This window comes from Phaethon aethereus (genome assembly GCF_964289735.1).
Source record: "Phaethon aethereus genome assembly, chromosome: 1".
NCBI classification, from domain to species: Eukaryota; Metazoa; Chordata; class Aves; order Phaethontiformes; family Phaethontidae; genus Phaethon; species Phaethon aethereus.
The window spans coordinates 55,077,382-55,105,195 of record NC_138575.1 but is presented as its reverse complement, the minus strand read 5'-3'; the positions used below and the strand labels follow the sequence as shown (position 1 = coordinate 55,105,195).

The following is a 27,814-nucleotide window of genomic DNA, read 5'->3' as shown; positions in this document are numbered from 1 at the left end:
CATGGTTATATTTTAGCTTTCATTTTGATCCACCCCACTGAGAAGCCCTCCCTCTTCAGTCAGGCCAACAAAACAGATATGGTACATCACATACCGGTTCAGTCAACATTATCTCTCATGAATATTGAAAAATCCCCACAGTGAGAAAACTCTAGACTTCACTTTCTATTCATACCCCATTTCCTAAACTAGTTGTGTTTCTTCCTGGCATAAATCACCATCAAATTTATCCAAACTCCAGCTGACAGAGCTTTATTTTACTTGCAGACTGAGCACATTAGATAAAGAAGTACTGCAGACTTTCCAGCATGTCATTTCTCTTTTGGGGCAAAGCCAGGTTCTTTGGAGATAAGTGAACGTTCTGCTCATGATAAGAGATAATAGTAACTACCAACTGCTTCCAAAATAAAGTGCTCTGAAAACGCTGTTACTGGAAGCTGCAGTAACTGCTTGATGCTTGGAACACCAAGGGGTGCTCAGAACACCATGGGGTGCTTGTTACCTGTGGGAACATGTCAAGGAGGTACGCAATCATCTCCAGTGCAGATTCCCTTCCAGTTTCATACTCGTACCTGAAAGGAAATGATTAATGGTTAGGGCTCAGTTAAAACTCTAGAAAGCTGCTAACAATGTACAAGAATGGCCAATGCCAGAAACACACACTGATAGGGACCTTTCTACAACAGCTATCAGACCTGGTCTGATACTTTGGAGAAGAGAAGCAGCATGCCCACCAGCTTCATCGCTCAGAGAATGGGCACAGGGAGACAAACAGGCAAAAAGAGGCTTCAGGCAACTTGAGTCAGCACAGCCGCACTGTGCTTTGGTGCTGGGGAACATGGTAAACTACTGTCACCTTGAGCAAGGGAGGGGTCATGCTCAGGAGGTTTTGGGCACACTGCTCCTGCTGAATTGGTGCAGCTGATCTCAACTGTGCCTGCAACTGCAGTTAGACCATTGCCACGGGACAGCAGTCATTAAATGCACCTTCCCTTATTCCTCCTGGATTTTCCAGTCCACCTGGTTCACCAATAAGCAAACAACAGAATCTTTGCTTACAAAGAGATAAAGGATAACAAAACCAGCTGTGAAACAGGGAAAAGAAGGACTTGCTTTATCAAACAGCCTGTCTCTGAAAAAGGGAAGTGTTCTAGAGGTAGGAAAATCAAGACTTCAGCCACACCCTCTGCTCCTCACAAACAGCCCTTCGGCACACAAGGTTGCCACTGAAGTCACATTTATGCAACAAGGTTCTGTTCTGACAGAGATGTGGGGAACATAAACTCACTCCAGTTGTGCGAGCATGAAATCCAAATTGGGTTTCAGCTTGTCAGCAAGAGGGTAGTCCAGAATATATTTTAAGTAAATCTGGAAAGAAAAAAAAAACAACAAAGAGGAGTTAGAAGACAGACTCAGGAAAGCTTGTAAAAAGGTTATGAAGAAAATATAGTGATGGATCAACAAGTTTCTGAGAATCTCTCAAGCTCTGTGCCCAGAACAGGATCTGCAGGCATTTGACAACTGCCAGATCAGTCTTCAGAGTATTACTGTGATTTGCACAGGCTTCTGTTAAGAGAGATTCTGCATCCTTCAAAATTCATCCTGTAACTATGGAAATGCACTATTTGGTTTCACACAGCTCCTGCTGCATCTGTATCTCCATGCTTGAAATGAAGCAATCAATTCTGCCTTTCAGTTGCTTTTAGCTTGGAAAGAATGAGGAAGTAGAGGGAAGGAATCATGGATTTATGCCAAATTCTCTTCTGCTGGGATTCAGAAAAGGGCAAGGCTCTTAGTTACATGGGCCTAAAAGCCTCCAAAGGAGAGACTGTGTCACTTCTGCTGAGCAGTGCTCTGAAGGTACGCCATGGCAAGCGGTCTGCGGTTCTGCTAGGCACCAGTCACAAGAACTAAAGCCAGACAGGTAACAAGGGGAACAAGGATTATTAAGGGGAAATAGGTTTAGGGGTTCAGCAGGGCTAAGCCACATGCCTGTGAGAGCTGGGATGGCCACACTAAGACCTTTAGCCTGTTAGAGAGCTGTAAGTAAAGTGAGAGACTTCCCATTCTACCAACCTGCCTGCACTGGATGCGTACTGGCTCACTCTGACCCGTGATGGCCAGCTGGGCAACTTTCTGCAGCACATCATCAATTTCAGGGACAATCAGCTTCCTGGATAAAATAGCCTAAAAATGTGAAAGCACAGCTGAGTCATGTCATTTTGCTTGCACAGTGTGAGATGCATTACTATAACCTGGGACTACACTGGTCTCAGGTGGTACATTAACACTGACTTTTTCACATCTTCAGACATAGCCAGAGCAACTTAAAAAAAGGGTGGCTTACAAATCCATATCTGTTTCCTCTGGATGACACAAAACTGGTCTAATGATTAGGGATGTCAGTTCTTCAGCAAAAACATCATCAGATCCAAATACATCCTCATACGCATGTGCATAAACCAGACGCCCAAACAATTTAAAAAAAAGTGACTACAAGTCAAACAGGAAAGCTTTGCTGCTTCCCCTGCCACTGAAACAGAGAGCCTTAACAGCATTCTGTGGCCTGTTCCTGACATGAGATCGTACTGCCTTTCACCAGAAGGAAGAATCACTGCCGTTCCAGTAGCTCACAGAACCTATACACCTACTGCACAGAAATAAATACCTTGAGAAGGCCAAAGGCAGTGGCTTGGCGTGATGAATCATAAATGTCTTCTTCAGCAAAGCCAAGCAACACTTGGAGCTGTTTGCTCGTTATTTGACTCTTTGCATTCTTCACAAGTATTGTTACACACTACAAAAATCAAATTGCACCTTGTCAATACACATGCAGTGCCATAAAATACAAGCCCACAACAAAAGTCTGACTCTGTTTATACCACTTAGATTTGGAAAGACAAACTGCTACTCTGAAACATGCAGCTAACACTGTTCTCATCATGTTTTACTTTCAGCTGGCAATTTTGAGACAAAAACTGAACACAAGCAAATACACAAATTCAGACTAGTCCTTGAAATGCGTGAGGATGCTCACAGACATGAGCCATGATGCAGGAACACAGCCAGGAAGAATGAAAAATTCTTCTGGCACTGGCATTCAGCATGCATTACTCTAACTTTCACTTATTATCATGAAGCTGTAAATTAATTCAGCAACGCATTTAGAAATCATCTACAGGAAGACGCTGCATACGGTAAGTGTAGTTATTACTACTATTAATTGCCCACTTCCCTTGTCTCACTTCAGCTGCCAGGGTTTACTCCAATGAATCGTATTAAAAGCAAGTTATTCAAGTACAAAGTCTCAAAAGACAAGGTGGTAACAAAGTACTATTATAAGGAAGAAAGAAGGCAAATATGCTTCTATAAAAACACTTCTTCAGATCCAAGCTGTGCATTTTTAGGAATAACTTTTGTTAAGTTTGCACTTGGGAAAGAATCAGCAAGGCCACATTTCCCTCGCTACCTTGTGATCTCCAGACTACCTCTCCAGGGACAGCTGCAGGAGGGATCTGCAGCTTGAAGAGTCTCATTCTACAAAGTTAATCATAAAGTAAAAAGAAGAGTTGGGTCTGACTTACTTTGAAACAGCTCACAACCAGGTGGAAATTCTGGCCTTTGGCTATTCCTGTCTTGGCAAATTCTTTCAGCAAGAGGAAAAGCTGCTTGATCAGTGGCTCCAGATTTGTACTGACAGAAGGCAAAGGGAACTTCAAAATCCATACCAAGGACTGCAGAGCACCAGTTATCACCTGTAAGAAAGAGCCAAGGGACAGCACGTGGGTACAGTGACACTGAGAGAACACTTTTCTCACTCTTACAGACAGGGTCAGCTATCTGCAGCTGTGGTAAAGGCAGTTAGCTAACAAAATCAATCTCTTTCAAACCATCCATATGTAATACAAAGGGTTTCTCAGTTCAAAAAACACTTCCTAATTCTCCAACTTTGATTTTACTAGGTAAAGACATTAACACAGTGCTGATTCAGCAGATGGCAGGAACTCTTTCTGAAGCAGAGGTGCCTTCAAGGCATAGAAGCTGCTCTGCTAAAAACCAGGTCACCTGAAAGCCCTGCTCCAATTATCTGATAGTGTATGAGCCATGCCTTCCATTGCTGGGAAACTCAAGGTTTAACAGATTCCCTCCTAGGCTCACTCAAACCCAAAGCTGCCCAAAAAGGAGGCTGCCTATGGTGCTGGGAATAAACACATTAGAGTGAATCAAAAGAAACCACAGCTGTGACAACAGTGCTCCCAGCAGCCACAGGACCTCATGAACCTCCTCACAGAGGGCCTACAAAGTCTGCGAAGTCCTTGTATGAACATGCTCCAGGAGAACTTGTCCATACATGAACCTGCAGCACTAGGCACAGAGCATTCAGTCCTCCATCAGCCACAATCCTACCTCCCATCTTGGGATATCATGTCCTCAAACAACTTAATCTGCCCACCTATGAAATGAGGTTTGAAAACGGGATGGCTTTCTCTTCTCTTGCAGATCAAGTGCAAGATGACATTTGTGGGCAGCACCCTTCTTAGTAGAACAGACAGACTCCAGCTCAGAACTGTACCTTGACATCCATAGATTTCAGGCAGTCTATAAGGACCCGAACAAAAGGGTCTAACATTTCCAAAACATGCTCCTCAGAAGAATTTACTTTGGACCTCTTCAGGCTCATGTGCAGCAGCTGGTGTAGAAAACACAGGACATTCATCAGCCTGGGACTCAAATCAGTCAAGTAAGGTTGATGCCACATCGTTTCAGGCTGTAGTTGAATTTATGCCATATCCCGTTCAAATATCTGCAACAGGCTGAGGGCTTTTTATAGCTCTATAAGAGGCACCATCGGAGTTACCACATGCAAAATAAGGTTAAGGCTAGTGGCTGTATTGTTAACACAATATACCCAGAATATCTTCCTTTAAATACTCTAAAAATTTCAATTGCAAACCTTTGTATCGGAGGAGATCCTTACCCGAAGTCCTGAATCAACCAAGATATACGTGTTAGTCCTGCTGCTGACACATGCTTTCTGCCCTCCTCTTGTGGGAGTGGGTTGGAGCAGCAGGCAGCTCTCTGGTTGCAGCCGAGGATCTGGAGGAGGGGTAACTTTTTTTCTGAAAAGCAGTGTATAGCAAAGAAGAATATTCAGATTTCAACCCTCTCCACAACAAGCTTGGTGTTAGGAGTAAAAAGAGCTGGACTGTGCTCAGCTGCTACCCACACAGCAAGCAAAAGCAGGTCACAGCCAGAAAAAAAAGAAATAAAATGAACTTGACAGCAGCATGACAGACGGAAATTTCAGACAAGAACAGTATCAATATTACGAAGATAACAAATACACACTGATTTGCATGACATCCCCACTTTTTTCTTTCAGTGAACAGACCAACTGTGGTGGGTCCTTCAAACAAATATACCCCCGCCACTGCCCACTGCACTTAATTTACTGATATGTACTTCAATTTCTGACGGCTTATAAAAACTGCTCCAAGAAGTCTGCAAACAGCTGTCAGATCCTAGAGTAAGCTGGACTACATAACACAGGAAATGCAAGACACCCAGACCCAGCTCTTGAGCAGTGACACCACCAGACAGAGAGGAAGTCTGATCGTTCTCCCCGATATCTGCTCCACCACCAAAGTGATAAAGTGACAGCCCAGAGTTTCTCTTGTTCCTGACCCCATGGAAATGTCCAAGACCCCAAACATGTCTTATATGGCTGTTTGTAGCTCGATTCTAAACGCTGCCCTAGTTCCTTCATCCAAACACCCAAATGCACGCACCAGCTTACCAGATGGTGAAAAAGCCTTGCTGAAGGCCCTGAGCACTTGCAGGAGTAGAATCCCATGAGTTCAGCAAGTGCTCAGTCCTATTTCCAAGTTTCCTCCTTGCCCTCTGACTGCCCAAATAATTCACTTACATTGAAAACAAAAGGCAACTGAAAGCAAGGAAATTCTCATCCATTTAATCGTTTGGATTTGAGAGCTGCCATTTCTGCAAGCAAACCTCCCAACCGATAACAGACCATCTGGATAACATCCTGGAACTCACTTGGCCTTCTCAGTGAGCAGAGGCAAGTTTTCACTGATGAGACCATGACTGAGGAGGAGGAGGGATTCTGCATTCATGTCTGAATTGAAGATCAGCCCTGCCATGATGTGACGCAGTGCCTCATGCACCTTCCGGACTACCTTCAAGCTTGTGGTGCTCTCTAGAATCTGCAAAGGCACAACCATGAGAGTCAGGAGGGCAACATGAGGGCAATGACGTGCTATCTGTATTCAGAAATCATGGGAAAAGCCAGAGCAATTCTTCCCTCATCACATGCTGTGCTAAGTCCCCAGCTTCCTACAGAACAGCATCCCATTGCCTCAGCTCTGTCCCAACATCCCTCCCTTTCCCTCCAGCCTCTTCTCAGCCTCCAGACAATTCACCTATCGCCACCAGGACACTCAAAAGCACATGAGCAAACCAGGGCTCCATTTCTGCATGAGCTTGCACTCCACTCAAAAAACTGCATCTCTGAAAAGGCAATTATAGCACATGGACAGACCCTGAATACATTTTGGTGACATTTCCTTTATACATAAGAGACCAAACCACAAAGCAGCCTTGCAGGACTTCGGAGCTCCAGAGGAAACAAGAGCAGGCAGATGGAGAGGGCATGAAGAACTCATAGTGGGATGTTTCTTCTCTAGCAGGGGTTGAAAGCTTCCCAGAATGCCATTCCCTGCCCTGGACATTGACAGTAAAGTCTCATTTTATGAGCTGGGTGAATACTGTTTTCCAAAAGAAAAATGGGAAGCCAAAGCAGGATTATATAGGTAGTTTAATAGTAGCCACTCAGAGGCTCTGGAGTTTCTTTAAGACATACAGAATTGAGAGTGCTCAGAGTTAAGAAAGACTCTGGTTGACTTTTCTTACCTCTTTCAGTGGCAGAATAAGTTTTGTGACCTGGCCCTTTCCTATGAACTTTCCAAGAATTTCATAGGAATCATAACTCTTGTTCTTGCGCGCTTCCATGACCTTGGAGACAATTCCCTTCACTTCCTTCTCTTCAGCTACATTTCCAAACAACTCTTGGTTGAAAATCTTTGGAAATCAGGCAAGAGAAGTGAGTAAGAGGAGCAGGAAAGCAGAGCCAATTTTCTTCAGTAGCAGAACAACACTATCTTTCTCCACTCACAGAAAAAGCAATTCTCCAGGTTTCCCACAAATCACGTCTACCTTTCCTTTGTCAACACAAAACACCCCAGTTTGAGCATACCGTATGAGGACGGTGTTCTCACACCCCCCTGTGGTGTTGTGATACAAGGACTGGGACTGTAATCAGACCAAGACATCCAGATATACTCCATCTGGGTGGCCAGCTGAGCTCCTGGACTCCATGGACTGCACTGATTAGATGTCTGTTGACTTGCTGAGCCATTTATAGTACAGAGAAACATAGTTAGGTTAAACCGCAACAATCTTGAACCTATTCCCTCTCAGGATGCAGGGCTCAGGATACAGCCCCAGAGATACTTAGCTACTCCACAAGGGGTCTGCTGATGCCTCAACAGAAAACAGTCTCCTCCTTTTGACACACAATCAGCCCTGTTTGCCATGAAGTCCAAGACAATCTACACAAAACCTTCTCCTCCCAGAACCTGCCCCACATACTTCATGATGCTTTTTCCTTCAATCTTGAATAACTTTTACCTCAATCAGGATATCTAAGCAGGGGTCCAAATCACCAGCACTGAGCCTGGTAGTAAGGCCCTTCAGTAACAGGTTCACAGTGAAAGTCAGCACATGGAGCTAGAGAAAAAGAGAATAGATCATGTCTCCAAATCCCTGCATAGACATCTTTAATAATACAAGATGGGGAGACTCCCAGAGCAGAGACATCACAATTCACACACTACACCCGAGCTCTCATTATAGGAAAATAAGGGAATCCATGTACCAGCAGCAGGAAGATGACCTGTCCCTCCACATACTGGCAGGAGGGCTGGAATCTCCTCTTTCCAGATTGCTCTTATTGATATTTTTAGGCTGTGCTAATTGGCACTTTCAATGTTATAGCAGCTATAAGCTCACACTATTCCACTGTGGTAATCCACAGAGAAAATTATTTTTAACCTCAACTACCCTGGAAAGAGGAAAGATGAATTAATAGTCAGAGACTTGGCTCTGGATCTAGGAAGCAAGACTTCAATAAACATCACCACATACTGCCTGTGCAGTCTCTGTGGCAACTCACATCAGATGATGCTTGGCCCTAATGACCTTACTGGAAAGATTTCCACTAATCTTATTGGAACCAGAAATTCATCCTTCACCTCCACACCACAGCTCTTCACTGGAAAAATGGAGATCCTCTCTTCTTCCCTGCTCAGACCCTAACTATTCTTTGGGTACAGACCCTCATTTGACACTTGGCGTAACAAAGACTGATGTAGACACTAGCAATAGTATTTAGTTGTATTGTATCAAGGTATTCTACCAGTGCAAAACAATTGCAGCAGCAACTTCCCTTTGGATTCTCCTCTTAACACATTAAAAAAAGCCTACAGAGAGCAGGAGAGGAAGAATTTCAGCGTTACCTGGTACCCATGGACGAGAGTGGACTGCATCTCTTTTAAGATGTACAGAAGGTACTGCACTCCCAACACTTCCATGATTTTAGTGAGTGTGTTGCGAGCGATGTCCCGGATTTCCTGAAATCTGTTCCTCAGAAATGTGCAGACTTTCAGCAGTATGCTGGAAACAGAGATAGACAGCTTAGTTCACCCCCAAACAGAGCAGAACTAATTACACTGCTAAGGGGGCTGCTTTTCAGGGCTGTTTCACAACCAGAGCTCTACTTGAAGCCAGCCTCACAGAAAGGCTTTATCGTCACACACACTCCCCTACTGTCTTTCAAGAGACCAATTGTCCTTTCTGTACATCATTCTTTCCCCAGTTCTGCCACCCTTACTTATGGATTTACCAAGTTTCTTTCAGTCTTAGCTTTACAGAAGTCAAATGTTGACAGAAGGGAATGTCACTAGGAAAATGAGTTTCCCAAAAAAGTATTTAAGGACTGTTAGGAGGCCCCTCTTAGATTTAGCCTTGTATGTCACCACAGCTTGAGAAAGGTGCCTGCACTCATTCCCAGCACAAAGAACAGCATTTAAGGAGCTCTGATGGGATTTACCTTGGCAGGTTGGCTTCCATCACTTCTTGGGGAAGACACTGCATCATCCTGACCATTGCAAAAGCTAATGGAACACGAACTACCTCATCATCATTCACAACATTGGATTTCACAAGCTTGTGCTCCTCATCTCTTTTAACCTTTTTAAGAGAGCAAGACACAATGCACTTTTAATATACATAAACAAATCCTGCTTTTTCTCAACAAAGCCTAGAAGAGGCCAACAAGGCAAGCTGCTATCCTCTGCTGACTGCAGGAAAAACCCAGACAGCTAAAGGGCAGGTGAGATGAATCCCTATGTTTTCAATACAGAAGCTAAGTTGGGTGCTAGCAAGTGGCTGAAAACTTTTCAACAGGCTGCACAAAGTGAATCATTTCACTTGTGTGGTTCAGGCCAGTTTTCAGCAGAGAAGTAAAGACACCACACCCACAATGACCAGAAGGTCTGCCAGTAATCTCCATGACACATCAAAGGGGATGAAGTGTCTTTTGTGCTCTCAGGTGGTCTCTCTCCAGTTGCATCTATTTTTTTTCATGTGCTGCGTTTCCACTGGGCTCTGAAGTCGCACCCCAACCTTTATAGTAGCAGCACAGGCCTGCAAAACACCTTTACAATGCCAAGTCCTTACCTTTGCAACAATACACCTGTGCAATTTAGGCAAGATGTTGACTGTAACTGTATCTTGAATGTGTTTGATCAGACACTCCAGCTCCTCTTTATTTCGGGGTAAGAAAGAAACAGGTTTGGTCACTTGCTCAGCCTCTTCAGATGTCTCAGCTGCTTGCTCAGGTTCTGCTGGCTCCTCAGGGACATTCTTCCCTTTCTTTTCCTCAACCACCTCCTCTTCCCCTTCACTCTGCTCCAGCTCCATGGCTTCTTCAGCCTCCACCACAGGCTCAAGTTCCACAGCAGCAGCTTCTGCCAAGTAATTGTCAAAAGCACAGGTAAATATAGGAGGCCACAAAAATGGAGCCCTTAAAAGAAACTCTTGTGATGGCTTTGTTCTGGACAAAGCTCCTACCTATCATCAGTGACAGCAAACAATCAGTAAGCATCAGAGTTGTTTTACTGGCTAGAGAAGCTCTGGCATGCTGGTTTCTGATAATCACCTCTCAGGGCTAGACTTAAAGCAAAGACTAGGTTACTTTTCAGCTGAACATCATAGACAGCTTATCAAAGGTCAATGTGCAAGTAGTACCGAAAAGCACAGCTGTGAGATATCGTCCTCCTTCCTCAGGACATCCCAAAGGCCACAACACAAGTAACCACAATGGTGAAGCCAAAGATACCAGTCCTTCCCATGAAATGGCAGGGGAAGCAAGGCAAGGACATACAGCACCCTTCTGAGGCTGCAGATAACCATGAGAGCAATCAACATCAAGGATAAAAAACTCAGATGTGTCAGCAGCCACACAGATGGGTGCAGATCTTGGAGAACCACCCAGATTTGCATAAACCCAGCCGGGGCTGTTTTGGCTTATGTAGACCTGGGATTGAGAGGTAATATGCGAGATCGTTCCCCCCACTTCTCCCCACTTTGTCAACACACAGGATGACAAATCTGCATTGCTCCTAAGGAGGTAAGTAAAAACTAGTTTCCAAAATGCACATTTTAAAAAGCGGGGAGTAGGTGACCTCAAGAGTAAACCACAAAATTTTAATTACGTGCACTTTGAGCAGTTAGAGGTAGGGTTACTGCAGTCAGGAGCAGAAAGCTCACCTTGGTTGTCAATGGTCACAAGCTGCTTTTCAAGTGTTTCATGGTCAAAGTGAAAGGCTTCCAGCACTGTCTCTAACAAGCTGTGGAAGGAAAACACAAAGAAAGATCAGCCCTTCACACAAAAAGAAGAGGCTGTATAGACCATCACAACAGAAAATCTTAAAAGCACTTTTTGGAAAACTTCAGACTCAGTGACACTGCAGCAAAAGGAGGTTTACCCTGAAATAACAACCCAGGAAATAAAAACTGGTTGCTTTTCAGCTAGATGCATTCTGTGACCTAGCTCACCGTGAAACCTCACAGACAGTGGTACTGGAGCAATGGAGGTACCGCAGGAGCGGTGACAGACTCACAGAAGCAGAAGCTGCTAATGCTGCCATGTACTCAGTGAGAGACAGCGTGAGAAAGTAATGACTTTCAGAGTTGCAGGCTGCAAGGCCATGCCCACTTTAACTTGAATAAGCCCACTTCAAAGTCAGCAATCTTTCATGCCAGGGAACAGGCTAAAATCCCTGTGATGATCCTTAAGACACCAAATTTTGCCTTAGCAGTCTTTGGAGAAACTTAGAGCAGCATCACTCACAGGACCTACCTGACTCCCAGCTTCGGACTGACCTGTCCTGTTTGCAGGACATGGATGAAATGCTTTAAGTGGTATAAGTACGCTGACCAGGAGAGATGTCGGCAGACAGCTCCAACAACTTCAACTGAGGCCGTTACCATATTTTCATGCTGCCCAAAAGATAGGAATTCAGTTGCTGTTAGTTAGTATTCATGATGAACATGTGTCTAAAGCATACTTTACTCAAAGCAACAAGAGCCAAAAGAAATAATGTCTGTCTAGCGGGGACGCTCGGTATTCAGCTCTTTTAGATCTCCTCCTGACCACCAGGTTAACAAAAAAACCCCAACAACAATAACAAACAAACAAACAAACAAACAAACAATCACAGCTCACCAAGCAGCTCTCCAGACCCTCTTCCTCCAAATATTTCTGCACACATTTAACTTTTCTCACATAACTAAATCTATGGGCTCACTTGTGTGAAGAAGTAAAAAACAGTCAAGATATCTAACCACAGAAACATGGCACATTGCTAGGCTATGCTGATCAACTAGAAATACACATTGTTAACCCATTTCTGATGTGAAATAAAATGTGTTTGTTTTTTCACCAAAGTTTCAATCAACACATTTTACCCTTCATTGGTCAACGAGCGACTGCAGTCACTCTACTGATGGGCGCAGTCTGTACAGCTGCAGGTGCTGGGTCCTGTGCCTAAGCTCTAATTATTTCAGCTTCAGAAGAATATGTTTGACAGTAAGTGAATTAGACATTTGCTTGGTCTGACATAAGCAGCTCTGCTGTTCTCCTGATAGGCTGCAGGAAACTACAGAAGTGTGAAAACTTGCTTTTCCAAGTCACAAGTAGAAAGTCTATCCACATTGACATTACAAGCAATTTCACCGCATATATTTTCAATAAAGTGACTAACAAAATGTCACCCTTCAAACTTTAATTACAAAGCTGCTAATGATTTTAGAGGTTTTCAGCCAATTCCTGCAGTTCCCCCATAAGTCCAGAGAAAACAGCATTTATTCCCACCTCAATTACTAGGCACAGCCCATGTTCCCCACCATATACATTCTGCTGCCAAACAGTGACTAATCTCACAAGTGAACAAGGAAGAGAGCAGTTTGGAGGCAGAGGGAAAAAAATAACCTGATTATAAAAAATGGAAACAAACATAACCCTGAGTAAAAAAAAAACAAAACAAAACAAACAAAAAAAACCACCAATCCCCAAACAGTTGAGAGATCCACCTACAAGAAACAGGACAGGTTTAGCAGATATAGGATTGGGCCTAGACTGCATCTGCACCTCCCAAATCCTCTTTCTGCCACCAAAAGCAGCACAGTGCTCTCGTCTGATGGAGAACACTCGCTCCATCTTTCACCCTTTTAAACCTTTAAACCTTTAAAATCACCCTTTTAAAGTGGTTAGTCTTTTAAGGAGAATGGCATACAAGTAAGGTGAAAATATTCAAATGGATGCATTTGATTTAAAAGCCTACCTTAAGCATTTTTTCATTAAAAATGGCAGTAGTAGCATAAGGCATGATGTAGTTCTGCAGGGATTTAGAAGACAGCACAAGATTTCTTTCAGTGAGCTGCTTAGCCAGTTTCCTCAGAGCTCGTGCCCTCCTATGGATCTGAGCCAAACATGACAGACAGTGAATGAGGTGATGCTTGAATCACAGCTATCACGAGGGAGCGCATACATTTCAGCAGTTCTGAAAATGATTCAGTTTTAAGTAATGACATAAACATATTATGGTCATTTCCAAGGACAGGCCATGCCTTTTTCTTTCAGTCTCTGGGCTTTCACTAGCCTTTTGCCTCAATAAATATTCTAACTCAATGGGATATTTCACGTGAATTCACAATCATAAGACTGTGCCATCTTCAGGTATCAGACAAGGGAGGCAACTGATACAAGATGAGAAGGCCTGATAAAATTGCAAGGCAAAAATTTAGACTCTGTGTAACTACAAATGTAACAAAGGCTCTCTCTGATTGCATCTCTGAAAGCAGGAGAAATGCTGTATTTTCATACTGCAAGAAGAACCAAGAGACCAGGCTTTGTGCAATATCTATATTACAGAGGTCTGTGAATGAAAAGGGGCTGCAGAGCCTCCAGACAGAGAGCAGCAGGGAACAGACTAATAAAAACAAAAAGACCTGTTCCCTCCCTATGCCAGAGGGATCCTCAGGACACTGTTGCTGGCTCACACACAGGTTGTAAGAGTGGAGTTGCCTGCTCAAGATCATGAACAATCACTTAAAATTGAAGCAATTCTTTTAGCTAAATTAGGAGGGGGTAAAAACCACTGCTGTTAAATCATAAACCCAAAAAACTTCTAGATAGAAATATGTCTTTGATTCACAATCACCCATGGGACAATGCCCACATCCCTTTTTTTAACAGTATGTCGTGACACATGTTCAATTTCTCTGCAAAGACAGTGCATAGATGCTTTAGAAAACATTACCCCACAGTAAAACGCTTTTGCTTTGGCAGGGGAAGAGAGGCACTGGGGAATGCCTGTTGCCTTTTACCTGCATGTGTTTCATGTTCTCAAAGAAGTCCATGTCGGGATCATGGCGGTTGGTCAACTGGACCAAATCCCGGAATTCGGGATTTGCTGGGAACGTTTGAATGAGGCAGGAAAGCAATGATGTGTAGTCCTGCTGGATGCTCTGCAAACAGCAAGCAGTGAATGTTAAGTACCCCTCAGAGAGGTTGCTACACACTCCTCAGAATAGCAGTGCTGCCATTCACAAGTGTTTCAGGCCAACACGTCCTATTCTTTGGTAACAGCAAATACACTTGGACTGCACATAAAGTCTCCCCTCCAAAGAATGAGCTACAACTAAGAAAAGCTGAACAATGGCAAAGAAACACAAGACAGCTGAGTTCTGTAACTTTTTAGATTTTTATAAGATTTCAAATGAAGGGTAAGTTTACAATGGGTATCTGCACTGCTTATCCCAGCAACGGACTCTCAGAACGCATCCATAAAATGTTTCATATACCCTGGTATCCTGAAGGCAGCTGGAAAAGTCTGACCAGACAGCACTGCCTTACCTCAGTCTTACTCTTCAGCCCCCTTCTCACAGACTCCAGGAGAGTGTGCTGGATTAGCTCCTTGTAGTCATCTTCGGTGTGGTTGATTTCTGCCAGTCGGTGGATAAAACTGGTCAAGCAAAGGCTTGCGTTGTCACTAAGAGCCATATCCCCTAGCTGAGTGGATGAAGAAATTGCACCACGTGAGTCTGGATGCAACACCTTTTCTCCCCAAAAGACTGGACTGAACAGTACCACTGGACACAACAAAACAAGGCCTGCAGAGAGCCAGTAACTCTTGAGACCCTTCCTGTAGAAGTTTCAGTCCTGAATTAATGCCCACCCTTCCAATCAGGGAAAATGCTTTTAGATTTTACCAGCAGGCCCACACAACCAGAACATGCTGCAACAAAAAGAAAAGCAGCCTTTCAAGAGTGTAATAAGCCTTTTTGTCGTGGTTTAGCCCCAGCTGGCAACTAAGCACCACGCAGCCGCTCACTCACTCCCCCTCCCACAGTGGGACGGGGGAGAGAATTAGGAAAAACCTCGTGGGTTGAGATAAACACGGTTTAATAGGACAGAAAGAAAGAAGGGAACAATAATGATAATACCAACAAAGGAATGTACAAGAACAAGTGAGGCCCAATACAGAGATTGCTCACCACCCCGTGATTGACAGCCCGTCCCCGAGCAGCGATTTCCACCCCCCGGCCAACTCCAGTTTATGTACCGGGCATGACGTCGTATGGTAGGGAATATCTCTTTGGCCAGTCTGGGTCAGCTGTCCCAGCTGTGTCCCCTCCCAGCTCCCCGTGCACCCCCAGCCTGCCTGCTGGCAGGCCAGCACAAGAAGCTGGACTGTCCTTGACTGCTCAGCAACAACCCAAAACATCAGCACATTATCAACAGTTCCTCATCCCAAATCCAAAACACAGTCTCACACTGGCTTCTGTGAAGAAAACCAGCTCTATCCTGGCTGAAACCAGGACACTTTTATACAGTATATTGACCAGATAGTTCCAGGGCTCACTGATAGAAAGGTGCACTGCGCTTGGGTGAGACTTCTTGCTGCACTGTATTTGCCCGTTTGGATACACAGATGAAAAGGCAAGCAGACAAAACTTTAAAAACAGGTGTTTGTAAGAAGACTCAAATATATTTGTTGAATGTTTCACAATGTCAAAAAATAGCCAATGGAAATAGTTTAGAAATTAGATTCATCACAGACACATGGTGCATAAAGTAGGAGAAGGAACATTCAGCCAACCTGGATGGTATAGAAGCAGTTGTGCATAACAGGGATGAGGAAGTCGATATCCACTGCTCGCATTTCCTTGATGTGGGCTGTGATTGACTGGAATGCTGACAGACGTACATCAAAGTCAATATCATCGAGATGTCGTTGATCAAAGGCATTCAGCTAAGAGACAGCAACAAGTCATTCATGAAAAAGGCCAGAAACATGACAATACAATGTTGGAGGAAAAGTGAGCAAAGAAAACGTGCATACCTTAACCACATCAGTTATATACTTCAATTCACTGTCCAAATCAGATAAAGTCTAAAAAGAAACGTAAAAGAAAATAGTTTAACTGTTATCGTTGTTAAACATTTGGAGAACTCAAGACTTTACCACTCGAGACAAAAAATAAAGCAAGCAACAGCATCAACCTTTTTCTGGTTAGAAGCTTAATAAGAGCCATTCTTCCATAAGCTGGAAGATGTGTGTTTTAAGTTCCTACACTGAGTGTATCCTGGGTTTTCCTGCTGAAAAAAAAGTTATGTAAGTCACTTCAAAGAAGTACAAAACAGCCTGACTGCTATAAATCTGAGAGAAGAATACAAATAAAAATCACCTTCAGGATGCTGAAATCCATTCTTATTTCATAAAGATACAGGATTCATTACAGATAAAATGTGCTTCATTTGGCTTCTCTTACACAGAAGAAGCCTGGTGATGCTCACATCAACCAGGCTGTAAGCTAAAACTTTTACAAATCTTTGTGCAGCTATTAATTTCTATCATATACAATTCTGTTACTTTCACTTAACAGATGATGTAGATTTAAAAAGTTTCTAAGCTCATGTGCAAGATAAATACTGCTATTTATTTTGTTCTAGATCTCTTAGGACAAGTAAAAAAAGCACAGAAAGACACGTAAAAATGCAATACCTGAAATACCAAGCACAACTTATGACGAGACAGTTTGTTCTGGATGACAGAAAAAAGCTTTGCCAGTGGTTTGAGAAAGACTGTGGGGTTTGAGCAATGCCTCAGCAAGTTCTGCACTGTCTCCAGAATGTCAATCTCTGTACCCTGAAAGAGGTAGACAGCTGTCAATAAATACTGAAATCTCATGAGATTATTTCATTTCTTTGGGAAATACTTCAAGACACAAAGTGAACTTAACCACTTTGCTGTATTTTAATTCAGACCACAGATACTGAATGAGAACAAAGAATTAGAAGGACACACTCAATGCAATCATCAAATCTCTCAGAAGCACTTGCAACCTTTCGATCAGACACAAGCACAGTGTTAGAGAAGAGTGCCATCACGATGAAGACTTCTTTTTTGTGTCTTTCCTCAAATGACTCAAAGGTCAGGAGAACTAATAGACCTTTAAAAAGTAGTCTTTCTTTAACCTGTGAAACGAACATTAACCGCACCATATACCTGTATAATCTCCCTGAATGGAAATCCTATACGGTCCCCTAATGATTCGCAGGTTTAAAACCCAAGAAACCTCCATGAACAATTACATGACCACTTGCAAATCAGAAGCTACAGGTTGCTGTCTAGCAGTTATTTCTGCAAACCTAAAATCTGTTATTGAGCAACTGTATGTCTTTTAAGAAAAACAAGACCCAAGCCTTGATCCAAGGATTCAGGAAATCAAGATGAATAATGAATAGATTCATGCACTCTAGATGGGACTGTGTTTCTGAAAACAAGGTTTGGCAGCAAGGGAAATCCAGTCAAAACAGTCTACCAATATCCTCAATGCTTGATTTATTTAACAGTTTACAAAAGCCTAAGCCATGGAGAGCTCTGCTTCCTTCAACTGCAGCCCCTGATTTGCATGCCTAAGGAATTTAGTATTTTATGGAAATTTCAGTTCTGAGACACACTTCTCTACCCACAGATGGATTCCTTAAGAGTGGAAGGAGAACAGAATAAAAGCAGGAGATATGGGAGCATGTTAATAGTACTGTATAACATTTAAAGGTCTCTTCCAACCCTAATTATTCTATGATTCTATAAAGTTTGCCTTTCATCCTGCAAGAGGCAAATGTAGCGCTGCCCATTACACAGCATGTACTGTATGCTCAACTGTATATATTCATACTGTTGTCCAGATGTTGTGGCTTTGGATTTGGGGTGCATAAAATCCGCAGCAGAGAGTGTTTATTTCAAACACTGCAAGGAATTTGGTGGATCGACTGCAGTGGCAAAGGAGGCAGACTGCATAAACACTTCTGCAGACCCTCCCCATGAAAAGGGGGAACAGAGTCAGCCTGGGCACTGGCATCCCTGCAAAGTATCCAGTGACTTGTACACCTCAACACGTAATGGCACAGTGCTCTGAGCAGACTACAAACACGTGAAGACTTGATTTCAGGCTAATCATGAGAAATGGTAAGTAATCAATAAAACTTCAACTGCATCTTACCAAATATGTTTTATTAAAAGAAAAACATATGTTTAACAGGAGGGGGAAATAATTTCTACCCACCTGCTCCATGTTACTATGATAAAGGAAAGGGAGGAGAAGGCTCACAAGCACTGAATTCTGACTCTTTTCTTGTATAAATTTGCTGATCCTGCACAAGGAGACAAGGTAATTTACTATTTTATATCAATCCAATCACCAGTATAGAGCAAAGAACAACTCAGTCAGCACTAGTGCCATACCACAGGGCTTTGTCAGCCCATCCAGGCTAATAGAGTGTACCCACCAAAACCGTGGTATCAGCCCAAGTATCCAGTTTCACATGACTGCAGGAATTTCTGTATCTTTTCCTACCCTCAAGAGGCATTGGTTTTGAGTATCAGCAACAGAAACAGCTAGAATCAATTTCTGAAAACTTTTCACCTCAGTCACCACCAACTTGCAAGGTCAATGACAGATCCAGGTATTTTCAACTGTTCTAAATTTAAATAGTTTGAGACTTAATGTTTTTTAATTTGGAAGCTATTACAAAAAGTCTTTCTTCCTCCCTCTTTCCAACGTTTTAACTGTTTCGAGCTCTGAAGAATCACTTACTTGGAAAGTATACTCAGTTCTTTGCTGACTTGAGCTCTATACTTCTTCTTTTTCACCTTCTCCACATTTAACATTGTTTTGCTGAAGTACTGAAGTATGGCAGGAACATGAGGCAGAACCAAGCGGCAACCTAGGCTGAGGGTCTCTGTAAGGGATAAAACAGTTAGCAACATCCAACTCTCAGCTGCAAGCAACAGAAGGGAGACCCAACCCTACACAAACAAAGGGGGAAACACACACAAAGATTTCATCAGCGGGAGAAAAAAATCAATGGAAGCTATGCAGGTGCAGGGCAGCTGGCTGCTGGGAACATGCACCAGCACTTGCTGAGACCAAGGCTAATGCATCTGAGCCGGGACAGATGCATTAGACAAGAAAGCACACACAAAGAATAAAAGCTCTCCTCACAGATTTCAGCAACAGCTGCAGTAAGCGTGGGATTATCAAAAGGTACCAAGGAAGTTCCTCAAGGTAGTAACCATGTCCTAAAATGGCTGGAGCATTTATAGATGTAGTTTTCTTTATTCTACCACTGACCTCTTGTGCAAACCAAAGCTGCCATAACAAGGGCACAGTTATAATTGCTCGCCTTTCCACTACCTTTGAGTGTTACAGGGGAAAGACAGCTCCACAGCATCAAACACAGCAGACCACCCTTCCTGTCTACTACCACTCAAAAATAAAAGGAATCAGTGGCAAGTCTTTCTTGTCAGGGAGCACAGACTGAACATCAAACTGATACATGACCATGCACATACAAGGAGCGGGTCTTTATATAAAACTTGGTGTTAGGCTCAGAGTCAAGTCAGCAATGCAGTTCTTGAAGCTATATTAGTCAAAACTTCACAGACAAAACAGGTCTGTGAAAAGACAACACAAACATTTTCCTTCTTCATAAGGAATTTCACCATGCTCAGGACCGTGACACTCAAATGTGGATTTCACTAGTCATTAGACAAGCGGGACTTGACAGCTCTTGAGCATGCCAAGACAAATTTGTACATTGATGTTTCCATCTCCACTGAGAGGTCTTGTTCCCCAGTACTCTCAGAGTGTGCAAAGACAACCTCGTCATAATCTAACACCTCCATCCAAGGCATCCAATGGGCCTCTCACGACTCTTACGCAGGCATACCTTCTGTCACGTCTCCAGTGACCATGACAACACAGTCAGTCACACTCAAACTGGAGACCTGCTCCGTGGGTTCAAAATCAGGGCTGTTGAGAAGGCTATCAGCAATGTCCATCACAAGACTGGATGTGGCCTCAGACAGATTCTTGGTTGACAGCACAGCAAACACATTTGACAGTATATCACACTCTGGGTGATCTGGCTGCTGCTTGGCCAGCAAGGGGAAATACCTGAGAGAAAGATAATAAATAAGGTTGGGTGATAATTTCAGTTCAGAACTTCGTAACTCTTTTGTGTAAAAAGTCACACAAAAGATAATGACATCTTCTACTTCAAACAAGGCAAAAGTGGAAAAAAAAATTACAGAATGACAGTATTATGGAAAATAGAATGAATGGAGGTTGAGAGGTCAAGTCCTTTTTCTTGCTTCAAGATAGCATCATCTAAATCTAACCCTTTCTCCACCAATGTTTGTCCAAGTTTCCCCTAAGTTTGCTCCTAACCTAATGATTCAGTACCATTTTTTACACAAGTTTGTATATAAGCTCTTCATGCCTACAAATGATGTGTCTTAAAACAGATACCGGATCATTTAGCAAAGGAAAAGCAGTGAGTCTGTGGAAGAGGCAAAAATCACTCAAGGCAGCTGAGTTGGAACTTCTCACAGTGTCTGCATTAAAAAAAGCACTCTCAGAACTTTCAGTATTAGAATCTCAGTGTCAGATTCTGTGCTGAACCTACCCACGTTCCTTCATAAAACAGAAAGAAATAGGGAATCAAAAAACATGAATGAAATTATATATTGTAAAATTGACTTCCCACCTCCCAAGACTAAGAAGTCATTGGTCAAGACACAGACATATTCTAAGAAGTCAGCCCTCCTCCTCACCTGTCAGCTGGGTTTGGGCTACATATGTGCTTAGTTGTTAATAAATGGGAAAACCAGACCACTAAAAAGAGAGTACTTGCATAAACTGGAAAGCTTCTCAACTGCATCTGGACTGCTATTCACAAGAATAACAGTCTAATGGAAAAAGAAAATATGGGTTTTGACACAATTATTCATAACCTCTTAGCGTGCTCTTTCTTCCTTGAATTTTGTGTAGTCAGGAGAAATACTTATGCTTACACTTACCTGGGATTCTTACTCCAGGTGTGAATGAGTTTGAGCAGAAAAGTTGGAGAATACTGACTCTCTGAAGCCAATCTGCAGACCTAAAGGAGATAAAAATCAGATACCAATGTAACACAAGCAGGTAAAGCCACTTAAAAACCTCATCTCTAACAAAGACCTCACTACAATCTATAGTTACTTTTTTTTTGAAAGTAATTTCATCATTTTTCCAGCTTCCTCCAGTATTTGTGGAATCACTCTAAGATTATATTACTCCTATTTATACACTATTCCAGCTACAATTTTTGCCCTCCCCTTGAAACTGGCTCCCCATGGATCCTCACATTTGTCACAGAGATCTAGCATCCTCTCCCGGACGTGCCCATGAGAACTCAAGTGCAACACCCAAGACTCACTCCTCCCACACTTCCTGTCCCCTGGCCACAGCACCTGTCATCCCAGCATCTGCTCTATATCTCCACAGACTCACTGCTATAAAAGCACTTTCTCTGCTCAGGCACTGCACCACAGCCCAGGAATAGGATCTCCTAACAAGGATCTGTGTCCAAACCAACCCTACCTAAGAGCTGTTGAGCCTAAGCCCCACACCGTAGCTGCTCCTCCTTCACATGACTGGACACAGGCAAAAGAGATCCAGTGCACAGGTCTCTGCCACTCCACAACCCAACAGGCTACACGCAAGTCACACAGCTGGGTTTCCACCCTGACCACAGCTGGACTGTCAGCAGGGCACCACTACTGAACATACGGGCAGGGGAGGCTCCTATGCATTTGTGGGCAATAGCCAGGATGGCACATGTGATGTCTGGACTAGCTCAGTCTGGCCTTAAGACCTGAGCATAACAGTAAAGGTGGCAGGTCTGACCATCATAGCCAGGGTCTTCGAAAGCTTCTTCTCATGGCCCCAACGGCTGGTGATGTTATTGCTCTACATAAAACAAGAGTTCTTCTGAATGATGTACAATGAAGAGTAAACCGTTAACTCAATCCTGCAGGAATGCTGCTGTGCAGGCTAATGATATTGAGCCTCTGCAGCAAACTCCTGGGGTATGAAGAGCAGCAAACTCCAGTTCCAAGTACAATAGGCTTAAAACAATTTGCTCTCTCCACGAGTTTTTATACACCTCAGTTCCATAGCCTTAAAAAAGGAAAGCACACAAGTTGGACGATTCTTCTGCCAAAACCGAATCTTAATGGAGTTCGCTGGTAGAGACTCCCTCTAGAGGGAGCTTCGGGATCATACTACCATCCCAGCTCCAAAACCAGCTCTGTCTTCCTGACGTCTGTAAGGACAACAGGAATTCTAGCTATTTAACAACCACCTCACATCTTTTTCAGATTCACTCAGTGTTTCGAAACACAATGCCCTCTGAAAGCTTTAAGTGCTTGAGCTGCTCTGGGACTGCTTTGCTCATGTGGCACCCTGGCCTTGAAAAGACTCCATGGACAAACCAGGAACATACAACTCCCTGTTGCTCAGCCCAGTGCAATACGGAGCTATATGCACTGCCTGAAACTATTTTATCTACTGTTTGTCCACATACACATACTACATATCACATATTGTTACTGGTAGAGCAGAGAAACAGGGTAGGAGTAAACAAACACAATGTCTCGAGAAGCAGACCTGGAGTTTCACAGACCACAGCAGTTAGTCCTGGTGCTCTTTGACAGCCTTTTCTGCTGCAAGGAAGTTGGACATTTGGATACCTCAAAAGCCTCAGTGGAAGAGCTCTGTTGGAGTCAGCCCATTTTGCTCAGTTACCCCCTGGGTGGAGGTGACTGCCTTTAGAGCAGAGACAACCCAGCAGCTGGCATAGGAATTCCCTGATAACCTCAGAGTCCAGTGCACTGACAAAGCCAGCACAATTTCATTTTAAATACTGTGTGTTGTCTCTTCCTCTCACAACAGTGCATTTTCCCAACTCATAGGTGATCTGAATTTCTCTGATGAAGGCCACAACCCTGTGCTTTGTCACTGTGCTCACACAGGACTCCCAGCAGGCATGCACAAGAGCACACAGCCCACTGACAGCCCCTGCTGGGTCCTTCCTTTCCTGCAGCAGCGTTTGTTTCTGCAGTTCCCTAACCACAGGCCCAAGAACTATCACACAGAAAAGTGGGAAAATGCACCTAGAAGTGACTGGTATTATTTTGTTTCCCTGAAGCATCCAGGGAAGAAGTCTGCTTCTGTGGTTAAAGAACAAAGAAATGGCATCCGTTTTATTCAGATGAATCAATTTGTACTTTAGCCTGTGACTTGATTATTCCAGGACTAATCAGACACGAGCCAAGAAACTCACCTGGCACAGACACATCAGAATGCCAGAATCTGTCTGAGGCTGCACTCAATCTTGTGATGGACATAGCTGACACAATGGACGCCAGTGCAGCTGGAGTTGTCTGCATGGTACATTTACACACAAACTGTTTGGAAAAACAAGAAATACTTACCTGAGGCCATACCACTGCATGGAAAACTGCATCAATCTCTTCCACACTAAAGCTGTAGGTCTCATAATCAGAAAAAAACTCCCCCACAAGCTTGAGTCCAAGACGTCTCAAATTCTTCAGTGGATTAATCAATCTAGGTTGGACCTGTAAAAACAAAACAAAAAAAACCCACCCCAGTAAGACCTTTGCAGGGCAACTAACTACTTGCTCTGAAATTAAATACAACAATTTAAATGACCACAGATACAACCTTTGCTGGAACTATCACAATGTTCTTCTGTTTTCTGCTGTAACTTGCTCATGGTAGCAATGTACCTCTCACAGCTGACCTAAATTTTTCTAAAGGGTGCCTGCACTGAGTCAGCTAAAGAGGACTCCTTCACCTCATGAAAATCCATGCTGACAGGTTTGAAGTAGTGTCTGCCCTTTTTGGACAAAACACAGAAGGCTACACCACAGTTACATTTCCAGCCCTGACATTTAAATAATTCTGTTTTACACAGGTAAGGACCCAAATCAGCTCTTGAAAGCCAAGTTGTACTTTGTACATTGAGATCTACTGGAAAGAAAATAAATCAAAGGAGAAAGGGGGAAGAATAGAGAAGGCAAGAATGTGAATCACTTCTTCCAATGGCACGGGGAGGGGGAGTATAGCATTTGGTTACAGGAGGATGCTTCTTGTGCCCATTTAGCGGTTACGTTCCATAGCCTTTCTTGGGGAAAACGTTTCAGTAAGGAAATCAGCCACACAGCTAATCATGAAGTTATTCATGCACTGCTGCATGTTGACTGGTCTCCCTGAGAAGAGTCTTGACTTGAGTAACGTAAATTATTTCCATACTGTGCAATGCAGATTACAGCACAAACACATGAGGTAGCTCCACAGTGCAGAGGTACTGAACTCTAATCTCCAAAACAACAGAGCCACATCAGAGCAAGTAAAGGCTTCTGTTCGAGACTGGAGCTATGTCTTGGGTTCCTCAGTGTCTCCAGTACATATCATGATCCACCACACAGAATAAACACTTGTATCTCTTATTTCACAAAGCAGCTTTGGTGTCAAAGCCTCACTGAAAGACATCATAATTTTTTTATTTGATGTACCTATGGACTTCTGAAGACACCACCCTCTGTCATGCAATAAAATTCTATACTCCCTTTGCACCCAAAATCACAGGTAAAAAGACAAAGAGGAGATGGTGGAAAAGGAACCAAACGTGCTCTCGCCCAGGACCTCCCAAGCTGTGCTGAATGTGACCTAATGGTGTGTAATCACCTTCCAGGCAGCAAATGACCTGCTTGAAAGGCCAATGAAAGCATAAACCAGGCTGCTATTGTTAATGGTGACCCCCAAGTGAAATAATTTTGGGTCCCCCACTGTTCAATCACCATAAGAGCTGTCCTCTGAGATTAAGTCTTTGAGAGCACAAAGAAACTCAGTACTGAACACAATCAGTAGGAAACGGTAAATTAATAACTTGGCTTAAAATGGTCAAAGTTGATGTTTAATGCTCCAGGCAGTATCAGTCTGTAATAAATTACTCTCGAACTCCAAGAATGTCTTCTAATCATTAGCCAAGATAAACAGATTTCTCACACTCTTCCCTGAGCTTTTAACATCTCATGGACTAATGAAGTGCTAAATTAAGTTCAGACAAATGACAGACTGTCACTGCGCACATCACACAACAATGACAGCATTACTGTAGTAACCCCAGCAAAATGTGACTATCCCAGCAATGAATGAAGCAGCTTTTAAACACTTTTCCCAGTCTAAAGCATGTAGGCATATGCAATCCATTGCTTAAGTCAGACTGTGGGATACTGCTGTCCTAAAATTTGCTCATCCCCTACATAAATGAAGAGAGGTACAAGGTTCTGTGCAGCCTGCAGGCAACTACGGGACCTTGGATGCTGCCCGACTGTGAAGGCTTGCTTTGTTTGATGGATCGTTTTCAAGGCAAGTTCTAACCTCGAATGCTCACAGATGGGTCTTGGCAAGCACACACGTGCATCGTGACAGAACATTCATTACCTAACATCACTTCTCAGTCTATCATCTCATAATTCCTTTCAACACCACAGTGATGATGATGACTGTGCAGTTTTCTTGTTTCACACCTAATATGCGATCAGGCTCTGCACCAGAACAGACTCGAGTTTTTCTTTTCCTATTTGGATTGAAGCCTGGCAAAGGCACTCGTTTCAGAAAGACAGAAAAGCCTGGTTCAGTGTCATAGCTTCCAAACAGCTATGGGCTAGAGCTTAGGGATCTCTGCACTGCTCTCCTGGGCACAGGGCAGCAGTAAGCCAACAAGCACTGTCGTTAGATGCAGCGAATCTTTAACAGAATGTTTTCCTCACCTGACCCTTTCTGCATGCACAGCCATTGCACAGCAAGGGAAAAAACATTTGCAGTGCTCTGCAGATACCTGGCTGAGACCCAGACTGTGACACTGGATGAGCATGACTACTTCTGATACAGAGCTGAACATGCTTCTAGTGTGCTGAAAGCATGGCTGGTAGCCATGTTCTCCTTGTGTCCCGTAACAGGAGACAATCACTGTAGATAATCACTGTGATCATCTACAATGCTGAGCTCCCCTGGGGTCGAGCACTGCAACAAAACACCTCAAAGACAAGTTTTGCTCTGAAGTCCTCAGGCAAGGAATTTTAAATCCTCTCCTTTCCCTGCTCAAATATTTTATCCTTGCAGCCAAGAAACTATATCTTTTAGGCACTTTCAACTTCCAGACATAAGATCTTGCTACATCCTTACAACAATCATTTAGCTCTCCCTCATGCCCTTCTAAGGCCCCTCACTACAAGAAGGATGCTGAGGTGCTGGAGTGTGTCCAAAGAAGGGCAACGAAGCTGGTGAGGGGTCTGGAGCACAAGTCTTATGAGGAGCGGCTGAGGGAACTGGGGTTGTTTAGTCTTAGAGAAGAGGAGGCTGAGGGGAGACCTTATCGCTCTCTACAACTACCTGAAAGGGGGTTGTGGCGACGAGGGTGTTGGTCTCTTCTCCCAACTAACTAGTGATAGGATGAGAGGAAATGGCCTCAAGTTGTGCCAGGGGAGGTTTAGATTGGATATTAGGAAAAATTTCTTCACCAAGAGGGTGGTCAAGCATTGGAACAAGCTGCCCAGGGAGGTGGTGGAGTCACCATCTCTGGAAGTGTTCAAAAAACATGTGGATGTGGCGCTTCAGGACATAGTTTAGGGGACACGGTGGCGCTGGATTAATGGTTGGACTTGATGATCTTGAAGGTCCTTTCTAACCTAGTGATTCTGTGATTCTCTCCACAGAGCAGGCAGGTAGCAACGCACAGAGACAACCTCCAACTCTCTCTACAGTAACTCAGTCAAAAATGCAGTCCAAAGCAGTTTTCTAAATACATTAACTCTGCCTGCACTGCCTGAGCCCTGCAGCACTTTCAGACAAATATCACTGGCCTCCATTTTGACAGACATCTAATTGCTATAGTTCACTTCATGCTGGCATTAAACTTCTCTTTACCTGAAGCAGTGAAGGTGTGTGCACATGTGCAAGCTAAGGGAAGGAGGAGGGAAAGGAATTTAATTTACATGTTTGTTTGTATATCATTTGCATATATCGTACCTTCTCTCTTTGCTGGAGGATGCAGGATACCACAGCCGTCATGCAGAGCAGAATCTGCAGAATCTCAGGCAGGTACTGATGGATCAAATGTCCCATGTTTTTCAACACAACTTCGAGACCGTTGAAGAGGCTATGCTGACGCCCAAGAGGGAGGACTTTACTTAAATCCATCTCTGACATACTTCGAAGCACTGCAGTCTGGCAAGGCCCTACAACAGGCAAAGGGACAGCAACTTATCAGAAGGACCATGAAGATACCCACGACCAAAAATAATATTCAATGAAAAATAGTAAAATCTGGCCCTAAATTACAGATCCTCACATTCAGCTTTTTAAATAAGGACACCTCTGGGTCTCCATCTCTTTGTGACACTCAGATGTCTCCCACTGCTACATTATCAGAGCACCTTACAACCTCTGTTTATTGCCATCATACACAGGCTAGCCTACAATGCCAGCGATTGCTCATTCCTGGCCTGCTACAGCTTACTTGCACAGCTGTGGCAAGTCATTCAGTTTTTCTGACCTTGGACCTGTAAAAGAGAGCAATCGTGCTTTGTAAGGAAAAGCTCAGGGGAATCCTAGTCCTTATCAAAAGTTTGCTTTCACCCTTCCAAGGCACTTTTAGAGCCAAACTGAAGCACGTAACAGTACTAAGTGTATGTAA

At 43.4% G+C, this 27,814-nt stretch overlaps 1 protein-coding gene across 2 annotated transcripts in view; it reads right to left on the bottom strand.

The window, feature by feature from the left end:
• The window catches only part of UTP20 (UTP20 small subunit processome component), a gene marked incomplete at its 3' end in the record, with an annotated part of 66,099 nt that overhangs the window by 10,874 nt on the left and 27,411 nt on the right, over window positions 1-27,814 (bottom strand). Inside the window, exons 27-53 of one of the 2 annotated variants that reach the window (XM_082011665.1) lie at window positions 27,148-27,356; window positions 23,526-23,669; window positions 21,072-21,151; window positions 19,930-20,166; window positions 18,805-18,939; window positions 18,274-18,361; window positions 16,710-16,853; window positions 16,047-16,097; window positions 15,804-15,956; window positions 14,558-14,713; window positions 14,029-14,169; window positions 12,984-13,121; window positions 11,501-11,640; window positions 10,909-10,988; window positions 9,817-10,106; window positions 9,188-9,327; window positions 8,595-8,751; window positions 7,708-7,806; window positions 6,931-7,098; window positions 6,058-6,224; window positions 4,979-5,120; window positions 4,574-4,690; window positions 3,585-3,755; window positions 2,669-2,797; window positions 2,077-2,187; window positions 1,289-1,368; window positions 503-572 (exon numbers count right to left, since the gene is read on the bottom strand). In XM_082011665.1, the coding sequence (XP_081867791.1) occupies window positions 503-572; window positions 1,289-1,368; window positions 2,077-2,187; window positions 2,669-2,797; window positions 3,585-3,755; window positions 4,574-4,690; window positions 4,979-5,120; window positions 6,058-6,224; window positions 6,931-7,098; window positions 7,708-7,806; window positions 8,595-8,751; window positions 9,188-9,327; window positions 9,817-10,106; window positions 10,909-10,988; window positions 11,501-11,640; window positions 12,984-13,121; window positions 14,029-14,169; window positions 14,558-14,713; window positions 15,804-15,956; window positions 16,047-16,097; window positions 16,710-16,853; window positions 18,274-18,361; window positions 18,805-18,939; window positions 19,930-20,166; window positions 21,072-21,151; window positions 23,526-23,669; window positions 27,148-27,356 (3,737 nt within the window). Of the gene's footprint in view, window positions 1-502; window positions 573-1,288; window positions 1,369-2,076; window positions 2,188-2,668; window positions 2,798-3,584; window positions 3,756-4,573; window positions 4,691-4,978; window positions 5,121-6,057; window positions 6,225-6,930; window positions 7,099-7,707; window positions 7,807-8,594; window positions 8,752-9,187; window positions 9,328-9,816; window positions 10,107-10,908; window positions 10,989-11,500; window positions 11,641-12,983; window positions 13,122-14,028; window positions 14,170-14,557; window positions 14,714-15,803; window positions 15,957-16,046; window positions 16,098-16,709; window positions 16,854-18,273; window positions 18,362-18,804; window positions 18,950-19,929; window positions 20,167-21,071; window positions 21,152-23,525; window positions 23,670-27,147; window positions 27,357-27,814 lie in introns of both variants that reach the window. The other variant, XM_082011664.1, reaches the window with a different exon arrangement.